The following is a 25,190-nucleotide window of genomic DNA, read 5'->3' as shown; positions in this document are numbered from 1 at the left end:
GGTAGAGGGGGGAGAAGGTGACGTGTGATGGAGGGTAGAGGGGGGGAGAAGGTGACGTGTGATGGACGGTAGAGGGGGGAGAAGGTGACGTGTGATGGAGGGTAGAGGGGGAGAAGGTGACGTGTGATGGAGGGTAGAGGGGGGAGAAGGTGACGTGTGATGGAGGGTAGAGGGGGAGAAGGTGACGTGTGATGGACGGTAGAGGGGGGAGAAGGTGACGTGTGATGGACGGTAGAGGGGGGAGGAGGTGACGTGTGATGGACGGTAGAGGGGGAGGAGGTGACGTGTGATGGACGGTAGAGGGGGAGAAGGTGACGGAGATGGACGGTAGAGGGGGAGAAGGTGACGTGTGATGGACGGTAGAGGGGGGGAGAAGGTGACGTGTGATGGACGGTAGAGGGGGGAGAAGGTGACGTGTGATGGACGGTAGAGGGGGAGAAGGTGACGTGTGATGGACGGTAGAGGGGGGTGAAGGTGACGTGTGATGGACGGTAGAGGGGGTGAAGGTGACGTGTGATGGACGGTAGAGGGGGTGAAGGTGACGTGTGATGGACGGTAGAGGGGGAGAAGGTGACGTGAGATGGACGGTAGAGGGGGAGAAGGTGACGTGTGATGGACGGTAGAGGGGGGAGAAGGTGACGTGTGATGGACGGTAGAGGGGGGAGAAGGTGACGTGTGATGGACGGTAGAGGGGGGAGAAGGTGAAGTGTGATGGGCGGTAGAGGGGGGAGAAGGTGACGTGAGATGGGCGGTAGAGGGGGTGAAGGTGACGTGTGATGGGCGGTAGAGGGGGGTGAAGGTGACGTGTGATGGACGGTAGAGGGGGGAGAAGGTGACGTGAGATGGACGGTAGCGGGGGAGAAGGTGAAGTGCGATGGACGGTAGAGGGGGGAGAAGGTGACGTGCGATGGACGGTAGAGGGGAGAAGGTGAAGTGCGATGGACGGTAGAGGGGGAGAAGGTGAAGTGCGATGGACGGTAGAGGGGGAGAAGGTGAAGTGCGATGGACGGTAGAGGGGGAGAAGGTGACGTGCGATGAACGGTAGAGGGGGAGAAGGTGACGTGCGATGAACGGTAGAGGGGGAGAAGGTGAAGTGCGATGGACGGTAGAGGGGGAGAAGGTGAAGTGCGATGGACGGTAGAGGGGGAGAAGGTGAAGTGCGATGGACGGTAGAGGGGGAGAAGGTGACGTGCGATGGACGGTAGAGGGGGAGAAGGTGAAGTGCGATGGACGGTAGAGGGGGAGAAGGTGAAGTGCGATGGACGGTAGAGGGGGAGAAGGTGACGTGCGATGAACGGTAGAGGGGGAGAAGGTGAAGTGCGATGGACGGTAGAGGGGGGAGAAGGTGACGTGCGATGGACGGTAGAGGGGGAGAAGGTGAAGTGCGATGGACGGTAGAGGGGGAGAAGGTGAAGTGCGATGGACGGTAGAGGGGAGAAGGTGAAGTGCGATGGACCGTAGAGGGGGAGAAGGTGAAGTGCGATGGACGGTAGAGGGGGAGAAGGTGACGTGCGATGGACGGTAGAGGGGGAGAAGGTGAAGTGCGATGGACGGTAGAGGGGGAGAAGGTGACGTGAGATGGACGCAGTAGGGGGGAGAAGGTGAAGTGCGATGGACGGTAGAGGGGGAGAAGGTGAAGTGCGATGGACCGGTAGAGGGGGAGAAGGTGACGTGCGATGGACGGTAGAGGGGGGAGAAGGTGACGTGCGATGGACGGTAGAGGGGGAGAAGGTGAAGTGCGATGGACGGTAGAGGGGGAGAAGGTGACGTGTGATGGACGGTAGAGGGGGAGAAGGTGACGTGCGATGGACGGTAGAGGGGGGAGAAGGTGACGTGCGATGGACGGTAGAGGGGGAGAAGGTGACGTGCGATGGACCGGTAGAGGGGGGAGAAGGTGACGTGCGATGGACGGTAGAGGGGGAGAAGGTGAAGTGCGATGGACGGTAGAGGGGGAGAAGGTGACGTGTGATGGACGGTAGAGTGGGGAGAAGGTGACGTGTGATGGACGGTAGAGGGGAGAAGGTGAAGTGTGATGGACGGTAGAGGGGGAGAAGGTGACGTGTGATGGACGGTAGAGGGGGAGAAGGTGAAGTGTGATGGACGGTAGAGGGGAGAAGGTGAAGTGTGATGGACGGTAGAGGGGGAGAAGGTGACGTGTGATGGACGGTAGAGGGGGGGTGAAGGTGACGTGTGATGGACGGTAGAGGGGGGGAGAAGGTGACGTGTGATGGACGGTAGAGGGGGAGAAGGTGAAGTGTGATGGACGGTAGAGGGGGGAGAAGGTGACGTGTGATGGACGGTAGAGGGGGAGAAGGTGACGTGTGATGGACGGTAGAGGGGAGAAGGTGACGTGTGATGGACGGTAGAGGGGGAGAAGGTGAAGTGTGATGGACGGTAGAGGGGGAGAAGGTGAAGTGTGATGGACGGTAGAGGGGGAGAAGGTGACGTGTGATGGACGGTAGAGGGGGGAGAAGGTGACGTGTGATGGACGGTAGAGGGGGGAGAAGGTGACGTGTGATGGACGGTAGAGGGGGGAGAAGGTGACGTGTGATGGACGGTAGAGGGGGGAGAAGGTGACGTGTGATGGACGGTAGAGGGGGAGAAGGTGAAGTGTGATGGACGGTAGAGGGGGGAGAAAGGTGAAGTGTGATGGACGGTAGAGGGGGAGAAGGTGAAGTGTGATGGACGGTAGAGGGGGAGAAGGTGAAGTGTGATGGACGGTAGAGGGGGAGAAGGTGACGTGTGATGGACGGTAGAGGGGGGAGAAGGTGACGTGTGATGGACGGTAGAGGGGGAGAAGGTGACGTGTGATGGACGGTAGAGGGGGTGAAGGTGACGTGTGATGGACGGTAGAGGGGGTGAAGGTGACGCGGTGATGGACGGTAGAGGGGGGAGAAGGTGACGTGAGATGGACGGTAGAGGGGGTGAAGGTGACGTGCGATGGACGGTAGAGGGGGGAGAAGGTGACGTGAGATGGACGGTAGCGGGGGAGAAGGTGACGTGCGATGGACGGTAGAGGGGGAGAAGGTGACGTGCGATGGACGGTAGAGGGGGAGAAGGTGAAGTGCGATGGACGGTAGAGGGGGAGAAGGTGAAGTGCGATGGACGGTAGAGGGGGAGAAGGTGAAGTGCGATGGACGGTAGAGGGGGAGAAGGTGAAGTGCGATGGACCGGTAGAGGGGGAGAAGGTGAAGTGCGATGGACGGTAGAGGGGAGAAGGTGAAGTGCGATGGACGGTAGAGGGGGGAGAAGGTGACGTGCGATGGACGGTAGAGGGGGAGAAGGTGAAGTGCGATGGACGGTAGAGGGGGAGAAGGTGAAGTGCGATGGACGGTAGAGGGGGGAGAAGGTGACGTGCGATGGACGGTAGAGGGGGGGAGAAGGTGACGTGTGATGGACGGTAGAGGGGGAGAAGGTGACGTGTGATGGACGGTAGAGGGGGGAGAAAGTGACGTGTGATGGACGGTAGAGGGGGAGAAGGTGAAGTGTGATGGACGGTAGAGGGGGAGAAGGTGAAGTGTGATGGACGGTAGAGGGGGAGAAGGTGAAGTGTGATGGACGGTAGAGGGGGGAGAAGGTGACGTGTGATGGACGGTAGAGGGGGGTGAAAGGTGACGTGTGATGGACGGTAGAGGGGGAGAAGGTGAAGTGTGATGGACGGTAGAGGGGGGAGAAGGTGAAGTGTGATGGACGGTAGAGGGGGAGAAGGTGAAGTGTGATGGACGGTAGAGGGGGGAGAAGGTGACGTGTGATGGACGGTAGAGGGGGAGAAGGTGAAGTGTGATGGACGGTAGAGGGGGAGAAGGTGAAGTGTGATGGACGGTAGAGGGGGGAGAAGGTGAAGTGTGATGGACGGTAGAGGGGGAGAAGGTGACGGTGATGGACGGTAGAGGGGGGAGAAGGTGACGTGTGATGGACCGGTAGAGGGGGGAGAAGGTGAAGTGTGATGGACGGTAGAGGGGGGAGAAGGTGAAGTGTGATGGACGGTAGAGGGGGAGAAGGTGACGTGTGATGGACGGTAGAGGGGGGAGGAGGTGACGTGTGATGGACGGTAGAGGGGGAGAAGGTGACGTGTGATGGACGGTAGAGGGGGGAGAAGGTGAAGTGTGATGGACGGTAGAGGGGGGAGAAGGTGACGTGTGATGGACGGTAGAGGGGGGAGAAGGTGAAGTGTGATGGACGGTAGAGGGGGAGAAGGTGACGTGTGATGGACGGTAGAGGGGGAGAAGGTGACGTGTGATGGACGGTAGAGGGGGAGAAGGTGACGTGTGATGGACGGTAGAGGGGGAGAAGGTGACGTGAGATGGACGGTAGAGGGGGGAGAAGGTGAAGTGTGATGGAGGGTAGAGGGGAGAGAAGGTGACGTGTGATGGACGGTAGAGGGGGAGAAGGTGACGTGTGATGGACGGTAGAGGGGGAGAAGGTGACGTGTGATGCACGGTAGAGGGGGGGGAGAAGGTGAAGTGTGATGGACGGTAGAGGGGGGAGAAGGTGACGTGTGATGGACGGTAGAGGGGGAGAAGGTGAAGTGTGATGGACGGTAGAGGGGGGAGAAGGTGACGTGTGACGGACGGTAGAGGGGGGAGAAGGTGACGTGTGATGGACGGTAGAGGGGGAGAAGGTGACGTGTGATGGACGGTAGAGGGGGGAGAAGGTGACGTGAGATGGACGGTAGAGGGGGGGAGAAGGTGAAGTGTGATGGACGGTAGAGGGGGAGAAGGTGACGTGTGATGGACGGTAGAGGGAGGAGAAGGTGAAGTGAGATGGACGGAAGAGTGTGTCTGAAAACGTTACTAGCTGTCACATTTCACCATGTTACCATCTTGGCTCAAATTTGTGAGTTTTGTTCATTTATGAGTTTATCAACGCATAACAGTTAGTGGCACCGACCACTCTTACATCAGATGGTGTCACTCCTACGCAGAGCTCGGTCCTTTTTATATCACTGCGCTCTCATAAAACCCTCCATGAAATAGGCAGAATAACTAGCAAAATTATGAAAAACTTTGACTGATTTTAATAGTTTGCAATTGAGAGAAAATAAAAAAAACAAGTAATGGCTATTACATGCACTGTGTGCAAGGACGTCGGTCGACAACGCAGTGATTTGATGAGCATCTTTTGCTAACTGACATAGCTAAAGTTAGTTAGCTAACACTACCTTTTAACAGATATTAAAAGCTTACTAAGCCTGTTTTGAAGCAGGTTTTCCTTCAGAAAAATTTGCCACAGGACACGTGACTGGGAAGATTTTAATCTATCTGACATTTTGAGAAATATAACAGTCATTCTTATGCATTGGGTGTATAACCCATGAGGTAAACTAGGTATATTGACCACCTCACGGTTCAGCTGTCGGAGGTTTGAGCACTAAATACATCAGGGCATTGCATGCATAGGCCTAAAAGCTTAGGCGTCCACTGTATTGTAGTAATATTGAGCCACGACACCGACATGAATTTCTTTATATTTGTTTGATAGGCTACTGCGTCTGCTATACAGATATAGGCGTACATAAGGAGGTTCATTTTAAATTCAAATATGTTTTATGAAGATAAGCATTATATTGCTAGATATTATAGACTAAAACCTTTTCTGAGTCAGTTGTCTCGCCAGTGTAATAGGTTAATAGCGACACCAAACCTTCACAAAAGTTTAAACTTTATTAGTGTAATATAAAAAGTAAGTCAAGCCATTGTTTATAGGGAAGATACGAGCAAGATATTATATTGCGGCAAACGCAACATTACAGTTGGAACAGAATAAAACAAAACACTGCAAACTGGTTTAAACCTTAACAAAATGTTTTGAACGGTCTATATCTCTCCGTATCTTAGTCATATCCAGACATCTTTGTTAAATAGTTGTTATTGAGCTCATAACTGATAGTTGAGAAATTAAAAAGTATACCTACAGAAAACTGAGAACATCCTCTCTACGTCTGTGACAACAGATCGATAGCTGTGTTTTACCAGATTTTAAAATGTTATACAATCAGAACACTTTTCTTTCTCCCAGAGCTGTTTTCTCCCAGGCCCTAGCGAAACAGGGGCAGGCATGCAGACACTTTTAATACAGGAATCATGAGGATAATGTACTTTACTGTTTGACCAAATCATGGTGTTAGCCTCCTATTGAGGTGAATGAACGTGCAGCCCACACCGATGCAACTGTACAGCCAAGTCAAAGGGTCGCAGTCTGGAGCCGTGTCTTATAGGATTTTCACTATGGACATACTCTCCAACTTTCCTTTTACTTCAATGAAAAAGGCCTCTCCCATCTTCGCAATCAACAGTAGCCTAGGCCAAGGCTTTCTCGCTCTCCACAGCAGCAGGGCAGCCCCGGATAATTTGTCCAGCTACAATTTTATTTGTTGGCTTTTCATTTATTTTATCGGCAAAAAGCAAGCGATTACCAGCTAACGGAAACCTTGCCCTGAAGTTGTCGATATGCAGCCCTAAAGTTAGGAGGAACTGTTATCAGAAATCTCTCCGTGTATTGGCTTGTTTCTCCTATCGCAAACGTGTAAGTTGGTATCGTTGTCAGCTGAGTACAGCGGCTGACTCGGGAGGCTACCGCAATGACTCGCAGAAAAACAGCTGCTTCATGAAAACTCATAGTAATGTTATAGCAATAGCACTACTACATTAGCTTACTAGCTAGCTTTAGTTTGGAAGCATTCACTATTGTGTGTGTGTGTGTGTGTGTGTGTGTGCAGCACTAGCTAAGTAGGTAGCTAGTTAGTCAGCATCGTTTCAGTTACTGGCTCAGCTAGCAAGCTGAATGTTGGATACATTTCTGCTAGCTTTTGTGCGTAACTTTAGAAATACTGCCCCATGAAACACACAAATCCTTAGCTAGATGTAAAATGGTGGGACTAAGACTTCCTCAACAGAAAAACATTAGTTCTAGTTTAGATTAATTAATTCAGATTTATTTTGAGGCAGAAGTGTGGTTCAAGTGGCTGATGTTAATAACGTAATATTTTCTAATGTTTAGACAGCACATTGTAGCCAAACTACTTTTGATCTATCGCATTACCCTTTGCGAGATACGAGACTGACACGAGACGGGCTGGGCGATATGGCCAAAATATTACATCACGTTATTTAACATTTTTTGGCCGGTATGACGGTATTTTTTGTTTTTAAATAATAAAAGTTCTACATTTGCTTTATGAGTAGTGAGTGTTCCCAGGGTGCTTTATGAGTAGGGAGGGATCCCAGGGTGCTTTATGAGTAGGGAGGGATCCCAGGGTGCTTTATGAGTAGGGAGGGATCCCAGGGTGCTTTATGACTAGGGGAGGGATCCCAGGGTGCTTTATGAGTAGGGAGGGATCCCAGGGTGCTTTATGAGTAGGGAGGGATCCCAGGGTGCTTTATGAGTAGGGAGTGATCCCAGGGTGCTTTATGAGTAGGGAGGGATCCCAGGGTGCTTTATGAGTAGGGAGGGATCCCAGGGTGCTTTATGAGTAGGGAGTGATCCCAGGGTGCTTTATGAGTAGGGAGGGATCCCAGGGTGCTTTATGATTAGGGAGGGATCCCAGGGTGCTTTATGATTAGGGAGGGATCCCAGGGTGCTTTATGAGTAGGGAGGGATCCCAGGGTGCTTTATGAGTAGGGAGGGATCCCAGGGTGCTTTATGAGTAGGGAGGGATCCCAGGGTGCTTTATGCGTAGGGAGGGATCCCAGGGTGCTTTATGCGTAGGGAGGGATCCCAGGGTTCTTTATGAGTAGGGAGGGATCCCAGGGTGCTTTATGAGTAGGGAGGGATCCCAGGGTGCTTTATGAGTAGGGAGTGATCCCAGGGTGCTTTATGAGTAGGGAGGGATCCCAGGGTGCTTTATGCGTAGGGAGGGATCCCAGGGTGCTTTATGAGTAGGGAGGGATCCCAGGGTGCTTTATGAGTAGGGAGTGATCCCAGGGTGCTTTATGAGTAGGGAGTGATCCCAGGGTGCTTTATGAGTAGGGAGTGATCCCAGGGTGCTTTATGAGTAGGGAGTGATCCCAGGGTGCTTTATGAGTAGGGAGTGATCCCAGGGTGCTTTATGAGTAGGGAGTGATCCCAGGGTGCTTTATGAGTAGGGAGTGATCCCAGGGTGATTTATGAGTAGGGAGTGATCCCAGGGTGCTTTATGAGTAGGGAGTGATCCCAGGGTGCTTTATGAGTAGGGAGGGATCCCAGGGTGATTTATGAGTAGGGAGGGATCCCAGGGTGCTTTATGAGTAGGGAGTGATCCCAGGGTGCTTTATGAGTAGGGAGTGATCCCAGGGTGCTTTATGAGTAGGGAGTGATCCCAGGGTGCTTTATGAGTAGGGAGGGATCCCAGGGGGCTTTATGAGTAGGGAGTGATCCTAGGGGTAACACACATTCTCAGTGATTTCAATGAGTCTTTCTCCATTCTGATTTTTTTAGACTGTTCAATTCAACCAAAACAACAAATTTCAGCACATTTATCATTTCTGCCTTTCCTGCACTCAATTGTAGTGGTGGAAAAAGTAAACAATTGTCATACTTGAGTAAAATTAAAGATACTTTAATAGAAAATGACTCAAGTAAAAGTGAAAATCACCCAGTAAAATACTACTTCAGTAAAAGTCTTAAGTATCAAAAGAAAAAGTATAAATCATTTCAAATTCCTTATATTAAGCAAACCAGACGGCACCATTTTATTTTATTTACGGATAGCCAGGGGCACACTCCAACACTTAGATATTAATTTACAAACAAAGCATTTGTGTTTAGTGAGTCCTCCAGTTTAGAGGCAGTCGATGACCAGGGATGTCCTCTTGACAAATGTGTGAATTGGACCATTTTCCTGTCCTGCTAAGCATTCAAAATGTAACGAGTACTTTTAGGTGTCAGGGAAAATGTATGGAGTAAAAAGTACAGTATTCTCTTGAGGAATGTAGTGAAGTAAAAGTTGTCAAAAATAAAAATTTGTAAAGTACAGATAAAAAAAAAACAGAACTTATTTACATAAGTATTCAGACCCTTTGCTATGGGACTCGAAATTGAGCTCAGGTGTGTCCTGTTTCCATTGATCATCCTTGAGATGTTTCTACAACTTGATTGGAATCCAGCTGTGGTAAATTCAATTGATTGGACATGATTTGGAAAGGCACATACCTGTCTATATGAGGTCCCACAGTTGACAGTGCATGTCAGAGCAAAAACCAAGCCATGAGGTTGAAGGAATTGTCTGTAGAGCTCAGAGGCGACAGGATTGTGTCGGCACAGATCTGCTACCAACACATTTCTGCAGCATTGAAGGTCCCCAAGAACACAGTGGCCTCCATTATTCTTAAATGGAAGAAGTTTGGAATCACCAACACTCTTCGGAGAGCTGGCTGCCCGGCCAAACTGACCAGTCGTGAGAGAAGGGCCTTGGTCAGGGAGGTGACCAAGAACCTGATGGATACTAGTCAGGATTGCGGGAAAGATGAACGGCGCAAAGTGTAGAAAGATTCTTGATAAAAACCTGCTCCAGAGCACTCAGGACCTCAGACTGGGGCACACAGCCAAGACAACGCAGAAGTGGCTTTGGGACAAGTCTCTGAATGTCCTTGAGTGGACCAGCCAGAGCCTGGACTCGATCGAACATCTCTTGATGACCAGGAAATAGCTGTGGAACGACGCTCCCCATCCAACCTGACAGAGCTTGAGAGTATCTGCTGAGAAGAATGGGAGAAAGTCCCCAAATGCAGGTGTGCCAAGCTCATGGCGTCACACCCAAGAATACTTGAGGCTGTAATTGCTGCCAAAGGTGCTTCAACAAAGTACTGAGTAAACGGTCTGAATACTTACGTAAATGTATTATTTCCATTTTTACATGTTTTCTCTTTGTAATTATGGGGTATTGTGTGTAGATTGATGAGGTGGAAAAAAGGATTTAATCCGTTTTAGAATAAGGCTCTAACGTAACAAAAAGTTAAGGCATCTGAATACTTTCCGCCCCACCACACGCGCGCACATTCACCGACAGGGCTGCTGCTGCTACTAACAGAGGAGAGAACCTCGTACCCAAATACTCCACACCTCCAGCCCTATAGCTGGAGGGCACAGAGGGATTCTGTACCCTCTAGTCAATTAGTAACCCGGGCATCAGACCCTCCGCTCCCCTCAGCTTCCACCCAGTCAATCATAGACAGCAGACCCAATGGAAGCTCTCCGCTCCCCTCAGCTTCCACCCAGTCAATCATTGAGGGACTTGATGCGAATTCTATTAGAATGTATTGAAAGGCCCTTGTCAAGTCTCTTACTCCTTGATCTCAACACACACACAGCTTTTCTCTCTGGATATGTAGCGACGCATGTCCTTCCATATAGGAGTTAAATCCTGAATCTTTTGAATACGCGATGTACCCTGGAAGTGTGACCATGTCCACGGTGGCTGTGTGGGGGTGTGTGCGCTTGACAAGCTCTCGGCAAAATGTCAAAGAGCTCCAGTGATGTGTGTGTGTGTGTGTGTGTGAGGCCCTGCCGTCGCACGCCTCCCACCATCTCCCTCCTGCTGTAGAATCAGGTCAGCCTGACTGCCTCCTTCTAAATCTGTGTCTAAAAAAGGAGAGGAGGAAATAGGACAGGGGGGGGGGATAAGGATTCAGAGCACCATGGGTTGGGTTTGTTTTTCTAGATCAGAGGTCAGGTATCTGGTGTGGTCGGGAGGAGTGATAGAGTGCGCAGTTTGGTTTATCACTGTGTTCTAACCAGTCCTGTATACACTCAGTGTATACAACCTATGTCTATATGTCCCTGTGTTGTAGCCTAACCTGATTGTGTGTTTGCTAGTTAGTATATCATGTACTCTGTGTTTGTTTATGTTTGTGTGAATGTATGTTCTGTCCTCTCTTTCCTCTCCGCTTCTTATCTGATCTGTTTTACATTGACTGACTACTGGCTGTGGGGTTTTGATCTGTTTACATTGACTGACTACTGGCTGTGGGGTTTTGATCTGTCTACATTGACTGACTACTGGCTGTGGGGTTTTGATCTGTTTACATTGACTGACTACTGGCTGTGGGGTTTTGATCTGTTTACATTGACTGACTACTGGCTGTGGGGTTTTGATCTGTTTACATTGACTGACTACTGGCTGTGGGGTTTTGATCTGTTTACATTGACTGACTACTGGCTGTGGGGTTTTGATCTGTTTACATTGACTGACTACTGGCTGTGGGGTTTTGATCTGTTTACATTGACTGACTACTGGCTGTGGGGTTTTGATCTGTTTACATTGACTGACTACTGGCTGTGGGGTTTTGATCTGTTTACATTGACTGACTACTGGCTGTGGGGTTTTGATCTGTTTACATTGACTGACTACTGGCTGTGGGGTTTTGATCTGTTTACATTGACTGACTACTGGCTGTGGGGTTTTGATCTGTTTACATTGACTGACTACTGGCTGTGGGGTTTTGATCTGTTTACATTGACTGACTACTGGCTGTGGGGTTTTGATCTGTTTACATTGACTGACTACTGGCTGTGGGGTTTTGATCTGTTTACATTGACTGACTACTGGCTGTGGGGTTTTGATCTGTTTACATTGACTGACTACTGGCTGTGGGGTTTTGATCTGTTTACATTGACTGACTACTGGCTGTGGGGTTTTGATCTGTTTACATTGACTGACTAGTGGCTGTGGGGTTTTGATCTGTTTACATTGACTGACTACTGGCTGTGGGGTTTTGATCTGTCTACATTGACTGACTACTGGCTGTGGGGTTTTGATCTGTTTACATTGACTGACTACTGGCTGTGGGGTTTTGATCTGTTTACATTGACTGACTACTGACTGTGGGGTTTTGATCTGTTTACATTGACTGACTACTGGCTGTGGGGTTTTGATCTGTCTACATTGACTGACTACTGGCTATGGGGTTTTGATCTGTTTACATTGACTGACTACTGGCTGTGGGGTTTTGATCTGTTTACATTGACTGACTACTGGCTGTGTGGTATCTTGCTGTTATTGTGAGACAGATCTGGGTTAAAATAACATTTGAAGTCTTTGAGTCTGCCAGATTGGTCAGTTTTGCCACTTTTTTTCCCCCTTCTCTCTATTGGTTCATTAAGCCAGGCACGCTCAATCAAGCACAGATAAAATATTTGAAAATATTTCCAGTAATATTTGAACACAGGTCTGGAGATGGGAAATATTGTGTGTGTGTGGTGGATGGGGGTCTCTCTGTCCCTCTCTCTGCACAAGTGTGGGATTTTTGTGTGTGCGCCTGTGTATCTGCCCTGGTGTGTGTATGTCTGCCTGCCCGTGTGTGTGTCTGCCTGCCCGCCCGTGTGTGTGTCTGCCTGCCCGTGTGTGTGTGTATGTCTGCCTGCCCGTGTGTGTGTGTGTGTGTGTGTGTGCCTGCCCGTGTGTGTGTGTGTGTGTGTGATTGTCTGGTCTCCTGGCCTGCTTAGGCAGCATACCGGCCTCCAATCCAGTCAGGTATGTCCCTCTGACGCACCTCCTCTCTGGCAGTTCACTTGGGTATACACACCCCATGTCACTTGTGGCGTGGAGTAAGCCAAGGTTCAGCAAACACAAACACACATGTGATCCTTTGCCGTATTATGTATTAGTGCCTCAGTTGCCCTGGAAAATATTTTCTCATTAAAGGAAAGATTCACCCATTTTGAATGTTAGATTTGTTTTTGTGCATCTCTGAGTAATGTTCTATCGATTCCTGGGTCATTTCACGTGTATCGGAGCTATATCCGTTGGTGCAGGCAGAAATTCGTCCGGTATCACGTAGCACTGTGTAGTCTCTCTCACTACACTGGAAGTTCATAGGAATATGACTTTTAGATGGTGAAAACGTCTATCATACATGTCAGATTACAATACTGGCTGACGTCATAATGCGGGACGTTGACTTCTCACGATTGAGCCATTGATCATATTTTTTGCGGTATTCCTACCTTTTGAGAAATGTCTGCCTCTTCAGTCCAGGGTGCAGTTGCATGGTGCAGTTGCATGGTGCAGTTGCATACCTCCACTCTGCGAGGCACATCGAGCTGCATGTTCAACATGGTGAGATTGTAGACTCCTAAAAGGATAGCTCTAAAATCTCCTAAACCAACTGCACTAAGTTGCTACTTCACATGCTGATATTGACTTTGGTATTATTGTGTGTAGCTACGTTTGCTAGCCAGCCAGCCAGCCCATAGAGAAAGCATTGCGTTGTCGATTTGCTACCAACCGTATTATAAGTCAAAATGAAACATTTGTTCCCTACCAAGCAAAAAGGCAGTAACTGCTCATTTGGTTGAAAATTAGTTAGTCATTTTTGCTTCATTAAATACATGCTTAATCATGTACAAGTATCCTGCCTCTATTGTGTTTTGGAGAAAATGGTGGTCATGTTAGCAGGTACTGCTTAAAGTTACTGTGAAACCAAGGTAAATAAAAGCAGTTTTTCTCAGTTCCACGCTATGAGCAGTTACTGCCTTTTTTGCTTGGTAGGGCAGTATTGTTCTCACATATTAGTGGTATTTCACAGTAAATTATAGGAATGAGTGGTTTTGGGTGGATTATCCCTTTCACTAAGCCCTGTCCTGGGGTGTGTCTGAAGCACCGTTACTGCTGGCTTAGCTGTATTTGGCCTCTAAGAAATACGTGTACGGTTTTGAATGTGCATCTAAAAGCCTTACTTTATAATGCATTATAATCATAGCTCAGTGACGGCTCTCATATACATGTCTAGGCCCAGAACTATTTTACCGACCAGAATCACAAACCAGCGTACTACAGTGTTTCCCCTACCGTTGTTCAAGTAGGGCGGTGGGCTCTCCCAATAAGCTCTGCCCCCCCCCCATCTAAAATTATTTGACTTCAACATTTTGGATGTTGATTTGAGGCGTAATTGCACCCCGCCTGGAAAATAATCTAGGGGGAACAGAGGGTCATGTTCATTAGGGCACGCAACTGCACACTTTTTTATTTTAATGTTTTGCAACGAAAACCCAAAATGAGTGTTTCTTATTACACAGTCTACTTAATGTTAAGTCCCTTCCTTTTTCAGTCTGGTTTCTTCCGTTTGGTAACTAATGAACACAAGCCTGTATTCACCCAATACATGCTGGATGTTGATGTATGTACATGAGGGTTAAGGATCACAGCACTGCCTGCGTCTCAAAAGGCACCCTATACTTTTGACTAGGTGCTAAGTGAGACATATCCACTATCATAGAAAGCAGCGGGTCCTAGGGGAGACTGCTGCGGGCTTACAGTAACTAGGCTAGTAGGAGGGGGATGGAAACATCAATAAGGAAAAGTCCGCAATTCCCAGCTCTCTTAATTACGCTGCATTTTAATTGTGTAATAATCTCTCCCCCCTCCATCTCTCTCCCCATCTCTTTCTCCCTTTCTCCTTCCTCTCCCTTTTTTCATCTCACCCTCCATCCCTCTCCCTCTAGGTTGCGGTGGTGAAGATGAAAAATACGGAACGCGTGTACGCCATGAAGATCCTGAACAAGTGGGAGATGTTGAAGAGAGCCGAGGTAAGGATCATAATGCGACTGTAGAATCTACCATTTCACACAAAGAAATATAAATTCTAGAGCGTACACTCCTGCTCAAGTCAAGGTTGGATGTTCTATTTCTATGCCGTAGAGAAGAACCATACCCGTCTGACTTTGCTGCCAAAAAGTGCTCAAGGCTTCATTTGCATGGTCGACAATGGTTGTCAGCCACGCTCACCCAGACGTGCACGATCACCTATCCACTCATGAGATTTCCTACGTACCTAAATACAGCCCAGACCAAATTCCCCGGTTAGGCATAGTTCCAGAAACGTTCCCGACGTTCCAAAGATTATTATTTTTTTTTATTTTTTTCAAATCCTGGTTGGATGATTTTAATTCCCTGCTCCTGGTTCCAGGAAGGTTTCCCTCGCTGGTTATTCCCTGCTCCTGGTTCCAGGAAGGTTTCCCTCGCTGGTTATTCCCTGCTCCTGGTTCCAGGAAGGTTTCCCTCGCTGGTTATTCCCTGCTCCTGGTTCCAGGAAGGTTTCCCTCGCTGGTTATTCCCTGCTCCTGGTTCCAGGAAGGTTTCCCTCGCTGGTTATTCCCTGCTCCTGTTGTTCCAGGAAGGTTTCCCTCGCTGGTTATTCCCTGCTCCTGGTTCCAGGAAGGTTTCCCTCGCTGGTTATTCCCTGCTCCTGGTTCCAGGAAGGTTTCCCTCGCTGGTTATTCCCTGCTCCTGGTTCCAGGAAGGTTTCCCTCGCTGGTTATTCCCTGCTCCTGGTTCCAGGAAGGTTTCCCTCGCTGGTTATTCCCTGCTCCTGGTTCCAGGAAGGTTTCCCTCACTGGTTATTCCCTGCTCCTGGTTCCAGGAAGGTTTCCCTCGCTGGTTATTCCCTGCTTGTTGTTCCGGGAATCCTCCAACCTGTATTTCTGAAAAACCTGGGCACTTTGTGGGAATCAGTTTTATTTTGTTGCATCCCTTGCAACTGTTTTGAAGGGAAATGGGTTTCACGGTACCGCGGACTACCCTTAGAGGATTGGCTTTAGTATAATACTACTGCCCCTTAGTATAGTCCGCAACGCTGCCCCTAACCAATGACCCAGGGTCACATGTTAATTCATCCCTGAAATGCTTAAGGTTAGGATTGATCCTAAACAACTGATCCTAGACCTGTGATGAAGGAAATTGAGCTGAACCTAGTCCTGGTCAGCCTCTGGAGATATTCTGGTGTTGTGTGAATTTTCTCCTAGATGCTGATCTTGGGTCAGTTTTGCATTTTCCCCGGTAATGGTTAAGATTTGTATTGGAGGAGAAGCAGATCCAAGATCAGCATATAGGGGAAACGTTTAGTTTACCGTACACCGGTATTCTAGCTGGAGAGTGGAGACTGACTGACTGACTGCAGGGCAGGACGGCCATCTTCTTTTATTATGCTGTTCTCTACCTCTTGACCTAGTTTTAGCCCAATGGGCTCTGACAGTGGCCTGAGGCCTGGCACGCCGCGTCGCCAGAGCTTTTGTCAGTAATGGTCAGTAATCCCCATCCCACAATCCCTCAGTGTGTGTGCAGCCTGGGCAGTACAGAGGGGAGGCGTTTACGACTCTACTGTACACACAGCACTGCCTGCAGCATGGCATTCCAACCAGCAGCGGAGGAGGAAAGCAGTCTTTAAAGATGAATGGATAGATGTATAGACAGACGGACGGACAGACGGATAGCTCGACCAGCCAAACTCAACTGGCGGATTGCAGTCTTGGTCCGGACCCAGAGAAGGGTCATTCCGGACCCGACAACATTGCATTTTGTTATATTAAAGTCAATACATTATTTTTAGACAGCTTTTAAATAATCAACCGGGCGCAGCGGCCCCTTTAACGCAGCACCAATCACATTAACTTACCCAATCACATTAATCCAAATATCCTCCGCGGAACCTTGGGACAAGCAGACAGAAAGAAACAAAGATTTGACCGTGGTTTCAACTGTAAATATTACAGATAGGAGCTTAGTTACCAGTATCTTTGTTAATATGGCTTGTTAAAATGTTTTTAAAAAAAAGTTGACTCTGAAAACTATGTTCAAAGACGAGTCAATGGAACAGTATTTATTAATTCTCCCCGCAACTAGCACAAAACCAATGTGCCTGATATGCAGGGTGTTCGTAGCTCTCGTGAAAAGTGCAATTTTGACACCAGATATAGTAAATTCAATCGGACATATCCCCTCAACACTGAGGTGAGAACAAACAAGATTAACCAACTAAAATCCCAATATGAGAGGTCCACCAAAGTCCTTATCAATTCCCTGATAGCCCAACAACGTGCAATGGATTCTTCACTGAGGACAGCCTGGGTTTTTGGAAAACACTAATTTCTGTCATTTCTCTCATGAAATCAATTCAAATGTTAATTGTCACCTGCGCCGAATACAACAGCTGTAGACCTTAGAGTGAAATGCTTACTTACAAACACATAACCAACAATGCAGTTTAAAGAAAAATAAGTGTTATGTAAAAATAGAAAAGTAGCAAATAATTAAAGAGCAGCAGTAAAATAACAATAGTGAGGCTATATACAGGGGGTACCGGTACAGAGTCAATGTGTGGGGGCACCAGTTAGTCGAGGTAATATGTAAATGTAGGGAGAGTTAAAGTTACTATGCATAGATAATAAACAGAGTAGCAGCAGTGTAAAAGAGGGGTCATTAATGCAGGGCAAGGTCAGATACATGAATATTGCACGGCCCACAGTGACTGATACATGGATGTTGCACGGCCCACAGTGACTGATACATGGATGTTGCACGGCCCACAGTGACTGATACATGGATGTTGCACGGCCCACAGTGACGTTCTGGGCATTCAGATTATTATTTCTGTTCATCTCTCCTTTGTTCTCAAGTAAACGTTATTTTATTAAAAATGTAAAAAATCATGACCCATGTACAGTTGTTCACAGTGCACTTTTTGCATAAACAATCATGCAACCACTTTTGTTCTTCTGCCATGTTGATGCAATGTTGCATGTGTTTACATTCAAGAAGTTGTAAATAATTAAAATTCTTAGTCTCATTTAATATACACTGCTCAAAAAAATAAAGGGAACACTTAAACAACACAATGTAACTCCAAGTCAATCACACTTCTGTGAAATCAAACTGTCCACTTAGGAAGCAACACTGATTGACAATAAATTTCACATGCTGTTGTGCAAATGGAATAGACAACAGGTGGAAATTATAGGCAATTAGCAAGACACCCCCAATAAAGGAGTGGTTCTGCAGGTGGGGACCACAGACCACTTCTCAGTTCCTATGCTTCCTGGCTGATGTTTTGGTCACTTGAATGCTGGCGGTGCTTTCACTCTAGTGGTAGCATGAGACGGAGTCTACAACCCACACAAGTGGCTCAGGTAGTGCAGCTCATCCAGGATGGCACATCAATGCGAGCTGTGGCAAGAAGGTTTGCTGTGTCTGTCAGCGTAGTGTCCAGAGCATGGAGGCGCTACCAGGAGACAGGCCAGTACATCAGGAGACGTGGAGGAGGCCGTAGGAGGACAACAACCCAGCAGCAGGACCGCTACCTCCGCCTTTGTGCAAGGAGGAGCAGGAGAAGCACTGCCAGAGCCCTGCAAAATGACCTCCAGCAGGCCACAAATGTGCATGTGTCTGCTCAAACGGTCAGAAACAGACTCCATGAGGATGGTATGAGGGCCCGACGTCCACAGGTGGGGGTTGTGCTTACAGCCCAACACCGTGCAGGACGTTTGGCATTTGCCAGAGAACACCAAGAATGGCAAATTAGCCACCGGCGCCCTGTGCTTTTCACAGATGAAAGCAGGTTCACACTAAACACATGTGACAGACGTGACAGAGTCTGGAGACGCCGTGGAGAACGTTCTGCTGCCTGCAACATCCTCCAGCATGACCGGTTTGGCGGTGGGTCAGTCATGGTGTGGGGTCGCATTTCTTTGGGGGGCCGCACAGCCCTCCATGTGCTCGCCAGAGGTAGCCTGATTGCCATTAGGTACCGAGATGAGATCCTCAGACCCCTTGTGAGACCATATGCTGGTGCGGTTGGCCCTGGGTTCCTCCTAATGCAAGACAAACTATGTTCCCCAGACCTGAATCCAATTGAGCACATATGGGACATCATGTCTCGCTCCATCCACCAACGCCACGTTGCACCACAGACTGTCCAGGAGTTGGCGGATGCTTTAGTCCAGGTCTGGGAGGAGATCCCTCAGGAGACCATCCGCCACCTCATCAGGAGCATGCCCAGGCATTGTAGGGAGGTCATACAGGCACGTGGAGGCCATACACACTGCTGAGCCTCATTTTGACTTGTTTTAAGGACATTACATCAAAGTTGGATCAGCCTGTAGTGTGGTTTTCCACTTTAATTTTGAGTGTGACTCCAAATCCAGACCTCCATGGGTTGATAAATTGGATTTCCATTGATTATTTTTGTGTGATTTTGTTGTCAGCACATTCAACTATGTAAAGACAAAAGTATTTAATAAGATTATTTATTTCATTCAGATCTAGGATGTGTTGTTTAAGTGTTCCCTTTATTCTTTTGAGCAGTATATTTGAATGTACATTTTATATAACATGTTTCCTAAGTCGTAGACGACTGTTTGTTACTATGCTGTACCACAACGCCGATAAAGGATGAAATCCATCCGGACCTTTGCCACCTAGGAAATTTGTGTCACTGGACCTTCTCCAATAGTAGTTGAGTACCCCTGGACTAGACTCTACTGTTACATACAGCACTGCAGCATGGCATTCCAACCAGCAGCGGAGGAGGAATGTTCAGTCTCTATAGATGAACAGCTAGATGGAGAGGTAAATAAATTGGTATTTAGATCGTAGATGGTAAATATACTGTCACAACAATATGTTGTGAGTATGCCCATTTCCCAATAGTTTTTTTTAGTTTTTGTAAATCTAGGGATAGAGCATAGTATGCATCTGAACCTGTTCAAAGTTAGTTTACAAGGGGGAATAAAGAAATATATTTAATAAAGCTATTAAACATTTCTGTTCCACAGCAAATAAAACTAAGGAAAAGTGAAGGTAGAAACACCAGGGACGTGTTCAGTATGGCAGACTGTAGCAAAATGTTTTGCAATGGAAAACTAAAATCTGTTTTCTTATTGGTCAAGTTCAGGTAGTAAACTACAGTGCGTTCGGAAAGTATTCAGACCCCTTCACTTTTTCCATATTTTGTTACGTTACAGCCTTATTCTAAAATGCATTAAATAAATAAAACATCCTCATCAATCTACACAAAATATGGCAAAGCGACAAAAGAAAACAACATACATTTTCAGACCCTTGGCTATGAGACTCGAAATTGAGCTCGGGTGCATCCTGTTTCCATTGATTATCTTTGATTCTACAACTTGTTTGGAATCCACCTGTGGTAAATGAAATTGATTGGGCATGATTTGGAAAGGCACACACCTGTTTATAAGGTCCCACAGTTGACAGTGCATGTCAGAGTAAAAACCAAGCCATGAGGTCGAAGGAATTGCCCATAGAGCTCTGAGACAGGATTGTGTCGAGGCACAGATCTGGGGAAGGGTACCAACAAATGTCTGCAGCATTGAAGGACCCCAAGAACACAGTAGCCTCAATCATTCTGAAATGGAAGAAGTTTGGAACCACCAAGGCTCTTCCTAGAGCTGGCCCCGCCTGGCCAAACAGAGTAATCGGGGGAGAAGGGCCTTGGTCAGTGACTTCACCAAGAACCCGATGGTCAGTCTGACAGAGCTCCAGAGCTCCTCTGTGGAGATGTGAGAACCTTCCAGAAGGACAACCATCTCTGCAGCAGTCCACCAATCAGGCCTTTATGGTAGAGAGACCAGCCAGAAGCCACTCCTCAGTAAAAGACACATGACAGCCTGCTTGGAGTTTGCCAGAAGGCACCTAAAGGACTAAGAACATGAGAAACAAAATTCTCTGGTCTGATGAAACCAAGATTGAATTCTTTGACCTGAATGCCAAGCTTCACGTCTGGAAGAACCCTGGCACCGTCCCTACCGTAAAGCTTGGTGGAGGCAGCATCATGCTGTGGGGATGTTTTTCAGCCACAGGGACTGGGAGACTAGTCAGGATCGAGGAAAAGATGAATGGGGCAAAGTACAAAGAAATCCTTGATGAATACCTGCTCCAAAGAGCTCAGGAACTCAGACTGGGGTGAAGGTTCACCTTCCAACATGACAACAACCCTAAGCACACAGCCAAGACATTGCAGGAGTGGCTTCGGGATAAGTCTCGATGTCCTTGAGGGCCCAGCCAGAGCCCGGACTTGAACCTGTTCAAACATCTCTGGAGAGACCTGAAAATAGCTGTGCAGCGATGCTCCCCTTCCAACCTGATGGAGCTTGAGAGGATCTGCAGAGAAGAATGAGAGAAACTCTCCAAATGCAGGTGTGCCAAGCTTGTAGCGTTATACCCAAGAGGACTCGAGGCTGTAATTGCTGCCAAAGGTGCTTCAACAAAGTACTGAGTAAAGGGTCTGAATAAATGTGATATTTCAGTTATATTTGAATAAATCTGTAAAAAAATTTACCTGTTTTTGCCTTGTCATTATTGGGTGTTGTGTGTGGCTTGATGTGGGGAAAAACAACAATTGAATCAATTTTAGAATAAGGCTGTTACGTAATGAAGTGTAGAAAAAGTCAAGGGGTCTGAATACTCTCCGAATGCACTGTAAGTAACCTTGTACGATCATTGGCTTGTGCGAGCTGGAATGGCTCTTGTTTCTGTAGCGGGTGGCAGCTTGATGTACAAGTACACCTCCTGGACCTCACCTCCCCAATTTATCTCCTTAACGCTGAGTGCCAAGCAAAGACTCATCAGGTGCCATTTTTACAGTCTTTGGTATGACTCGTCCCGGGGATCAAACTCCCAACCTTCCATACTTAAACCACAAGGCCACTGAGTTCTTAGTTTAGGTAGTACCTTCCCATAAAATATAAAAATGTTTGCTGCAACTTTTGCTTTACAATGTTGGCATTTAACGTAAATGATTTGGTGAACTATTTTGATAATATGGACTAAATTTACAGAGTAGGGAATTATAAATGCTGAGTCTTTTTAGACACATTCCAAGTAGGGTTGCAACATTTCTGGAAGCTTTCCCAAAGTTTCCAGATTTTTCGGAAATACTGGTTGGAGGATTCCTGAAATCAGTTGGGAGTAGCAAACAGCAACATACCGCTAGTCCAGTTTTCAAACATGACGTCAGTCTTGTCATCTAATAGGGAGCGTGAGTGAGAGGTTGCGAGGGGGGGGGACTATGAATGATGGTTTGTATGCCAGGGACAGACTACTGGAGTGAGATTAAGGGTACGGCAAACCAGTGACTGAGATGAGGAGGGACAAAGATGTTGTTTTTGGTGATTTATCAAGAATTCTAAGTTCAATGTAACCTGAATGAAATTGACCTTTTTTTTAAAAAGTGTTTTTTACTGAGAGTGTGTGTGTATTGAGGTTGTAGCCTGTGTGTGTGGGGGAGTATGTTATAGTTGATACCATTGTTTGCCCCTCAGACGGCGTGTTTCCGCGAGGAGAGGAATGTTCTGGTGAACGGAGACTGCCAGTGGATCACAACCCTACACTATGCCTTCCAGGACGACAACTTCCTGGTAACAGCTTTACACGCACACACTCTTGTGTATACTCTGTGTGTGGGTGTGTGTACACAGTATAACCCACAGTATAACCCTGTCTCTGCAGTACCTGGTGATGGACTACTATGTGGGCGGTGACCTCTTGACCCTGCTCAGTAAGTTCGAGGACCGTCTCCCAGAGGACATGTCCAAGTTCTATGTGGCTGAGATGGTGCTGGCCATCCACTCTATACACCAACAACACTACGTCCACAGGTAAGGGTGAGTGAGGTGAGTGAGGTGAGAACTCACCCTGCACAACCTAATTGACAAACAAAGGCAAAGTCTTCTCATGCTTTGTTGATTTCAGAAAAGCTTTCGATTCAATTTGGCATGAGGGTCTGCTATACAAATTGATGGAAAGTGGTATTGGGGGAAAAACATACGACATTATATAATCCATGTAGACAACAAGTGTGAGGTTAAATTTGGCAAAAAACACTTCTTTCCACAGAGCCAGGGGGTGAGACGGGTGCAGCTTAAGCCCCACCCTCTTCAACATATACAGTTGAAGTCAGAATTTTACATACACTTAGGTTGGAGTCATTAAAACTCGTTTTTCAACCACTCCACAAATTTCTTGTTAACAAACTATAGTTTTGGCAAGTCGGTTAGGACATCTACTTTGCATGACACAAGTCATTTTTTCAAGAATTGTTTACAGACAGATTATTTCACTTATAATTCACTGTATCACAATTCCAGTGGGTCAGAAGTTTAATAAATAAAAAGAGCTACTTAAGCAAAGAGCAATTTCTCAAGCAAGAATTTTGCTAGGACTGTCTGGGAGTGACTGTGTCTAAGTTGACTGTGTCTTTAAACAGCTTGGAAAATTCCTGAAAATGATGTCATGGCTTTAGAAGCTTCTGATAAGCTAAATGACATCATTTGAGTCAATTGGAGGTGTACCTGTGGATGTATTTCTAGGCCTACCTTCAAACTCAGTGCCTCTTTGCTTGACATCATGGGAAAATCAAAATAAATCAGCTAAGACCTCAAAAAAATTGTAGACCTTGACAAGTCTGATTCATCCTTGGGAGCAATTTCCAAATGCCTGAAGGTACCACGTTCATCTGTACAAACAATTGTACGCAAGTATAAACACCATGGGACCACGCAGCCGTCATACCGCTCAGGAAGGAGACGCGTTCTGTCTCCTAGAGATGAACGTACTTTGTTGCAAAAAGTGCAAATCAATCCCAGAACAACAGCAAAGGACCTTGTGTAGATGCTGGAGGAAACAGGTACAAAAGTTTCTATATCCACAGTAAAACTAGTTCTATATCGACATAACCTTAAGGCCGCTCAGGAAGGAAACCACTGCTACAAAACCGCCGGTTTGCAACTGCACATGGGGACAAAGATCGTACTTTTTGGTGAAATGGTCTGATGAAACAAAAATAGAACTGTTTGGCCATAATGACCATCGTTATGTTTGGAGGAAAAAGGGGGACGCTTGCAAGCCGAAGAACACCATCCCGACCGTGAAGCACGGGGGTGGCAGCATCATGTTGTGGGGGTGCTTTGCTGCAGGAGGGACTGGTGCACTTCACAAAATCGATGGCATCATGAGGTAGGAAAATGATGTGGATATGTTGAAGCAACATCTCAAGACATCAGTCAAAGTTAAAGCTTAGTCGCAAGTGGGTCTTCCAAATGCTCAATGACTCCAAACATATTCCAAAGTTTTGGAGAAATGGCTTAAGGACAACACAGTCAAGGTATTGGAGTGGCCATCACAAAGCCCTGACCTCAATCCTATAGAAAATTTGTGGGCAGAACTGAAAAAGTGTGTGCGAGCAAGGAGGCCTACAAACCTGACTCAGTTACACCTGCTCTGTCAGGAGGAATGGGACAAAATTCACCCAACTTATTATGGGAAGCTTGTGGAAGTCTACCCGAAACATTGACCCAAGTTAAACAATTTAAATGCAATGCTACCAAATACTAATTGAGTGTATGTAAACTTCTGACCCACTGTGAATGTGATGAAAGAAATAAAAGCTGAAATAAATAATTCTCTGTACTATTATTCTGACATTTCACATTCTCGGTATATTCACAGCCGTGGTATATTGGTAATAAACCCCCGAGGTGCCTTATTGCTATTATAAACTGGTTACCAATGTAATTAGAGCTGTTAAAAATACATGTTTTGTAAATCGCATGGTATACGGTCTGATATACTATGGCTGTCAGCCAATCAGCATTCAGGGCCTCGAAACCATCCAGTTTATAACAGTCTTTATGCTATGGGCAGTGATGGCTAACGAGCAACAATAGTTTCCGCTGCTTGGGTTTATTTGGACAAATCACAATTTCCCAGGTGTTCGCGTCTTTCGAATTAGTGAGGAGACTTTTGGGGAGGGAGAGAGGTGGGTGGGGGAGCTCCTCGTTCTAACATCTCTAAATCTCTTCTCTTATGGACCCTGAACTTAGTTGAGCAGCTGACCAATTACGCAAGACTTTAGTTCTGGGTTAACCGTGATTGGTGTGTCTGTGACTGATCTATAATAGGCAGATCTTGCTCTGAGTGTGTGAAGTTGTGCGTAAAGAGAGGGGGTGTGTGAAGAGGTAGGTAGGTGTGTGTGTGTGTGGAGGGAGAGGTGTGTGTGTGTGTGTGTGTGTGTGGAGGGAGAGGTGTGTGTGGAGGGAGAGGTGTGTGTGGAGGGAGGAGCAGCAGCTAACAGCTAAGCTAGCAACCCCCCCCAAAAAATGTTTGTCTTTCTCTCGTGTTCTACTGGTTTTCAACTTTCTTTCGTTGTCCAGAAGTCATTAACAACCCATACTAGTCGTAGTAACAACCCATCGTAGTAACAACCCATCCTAGTCGTAGTAACAACCCATCGTAGTAACAACCCATCCTAGTCGTAGTAACAACCCATCGTAGTAACAACCCATCCTAGTCGTAGTAACAACCCATCGTAGTCGTAGTAACAACCCATCGTAGTAACAACCCATCGTAGTAACAACCCATCGTAGTAACAACCCATCGTAGTAACAACCCATCGTAGTAACAACCCATCCTAGTAACAACCCAT

The 25,190-nt window shown here is 47.1% G+C and overlaps 1 protein-coding gene across 4 annotated transcripts in view; it reads left to right on the top strand.

Annotated features, from left to right (window-relative positions):
- The window catches only part of cdc42bpb (CDC42 binding protein kinase beta (DMPK-like)), a 144,702-nt gene that overhangs the window by 41,486 nt on the left and 78,026 nt on the right, over window positions 1–25,190 (top strand). For all 4 annotated transcript variants that reach the window (XM_014143792.2, XM_014143795.2, XM_014143793.2 and 1 more), the window contains exons 3-5: window positions 14,419–14,502; window positions 22,030–22,125; window positions 22,217–22,365. In XM_014143792.2, coding sequence (XP_013999267.1) covers window positions 14,419–14,502; window positions 22,030–22,125; window positions 22,217–22,365 — 329 coding nt within the window. The remainder of the gene's footprint in view (window positions 1–14,418; window positions 14,503–22,029; window positions 22,126–22,216; window positions 22,366–25,190) is intronic.

This window comes from Salmo salar, chromosome ssa15, assembly GCF_905237065.1.
Source record: "Salmo salar chromosome ssa15, Ssal_v3.1, whole genome shotgun sequence".
Taxonomy (NCBI): Eukaryota; Metazoa; Chordata; class Actinopteri; order Salmoniformes; family Salmonidae; genus Salmo; species Salmo salar.
The sequence above is the reverse complement of the archived record's forward strand: the minus strand, read 5'-3'. Positions and strand labels throughout refer to the sequence as shown.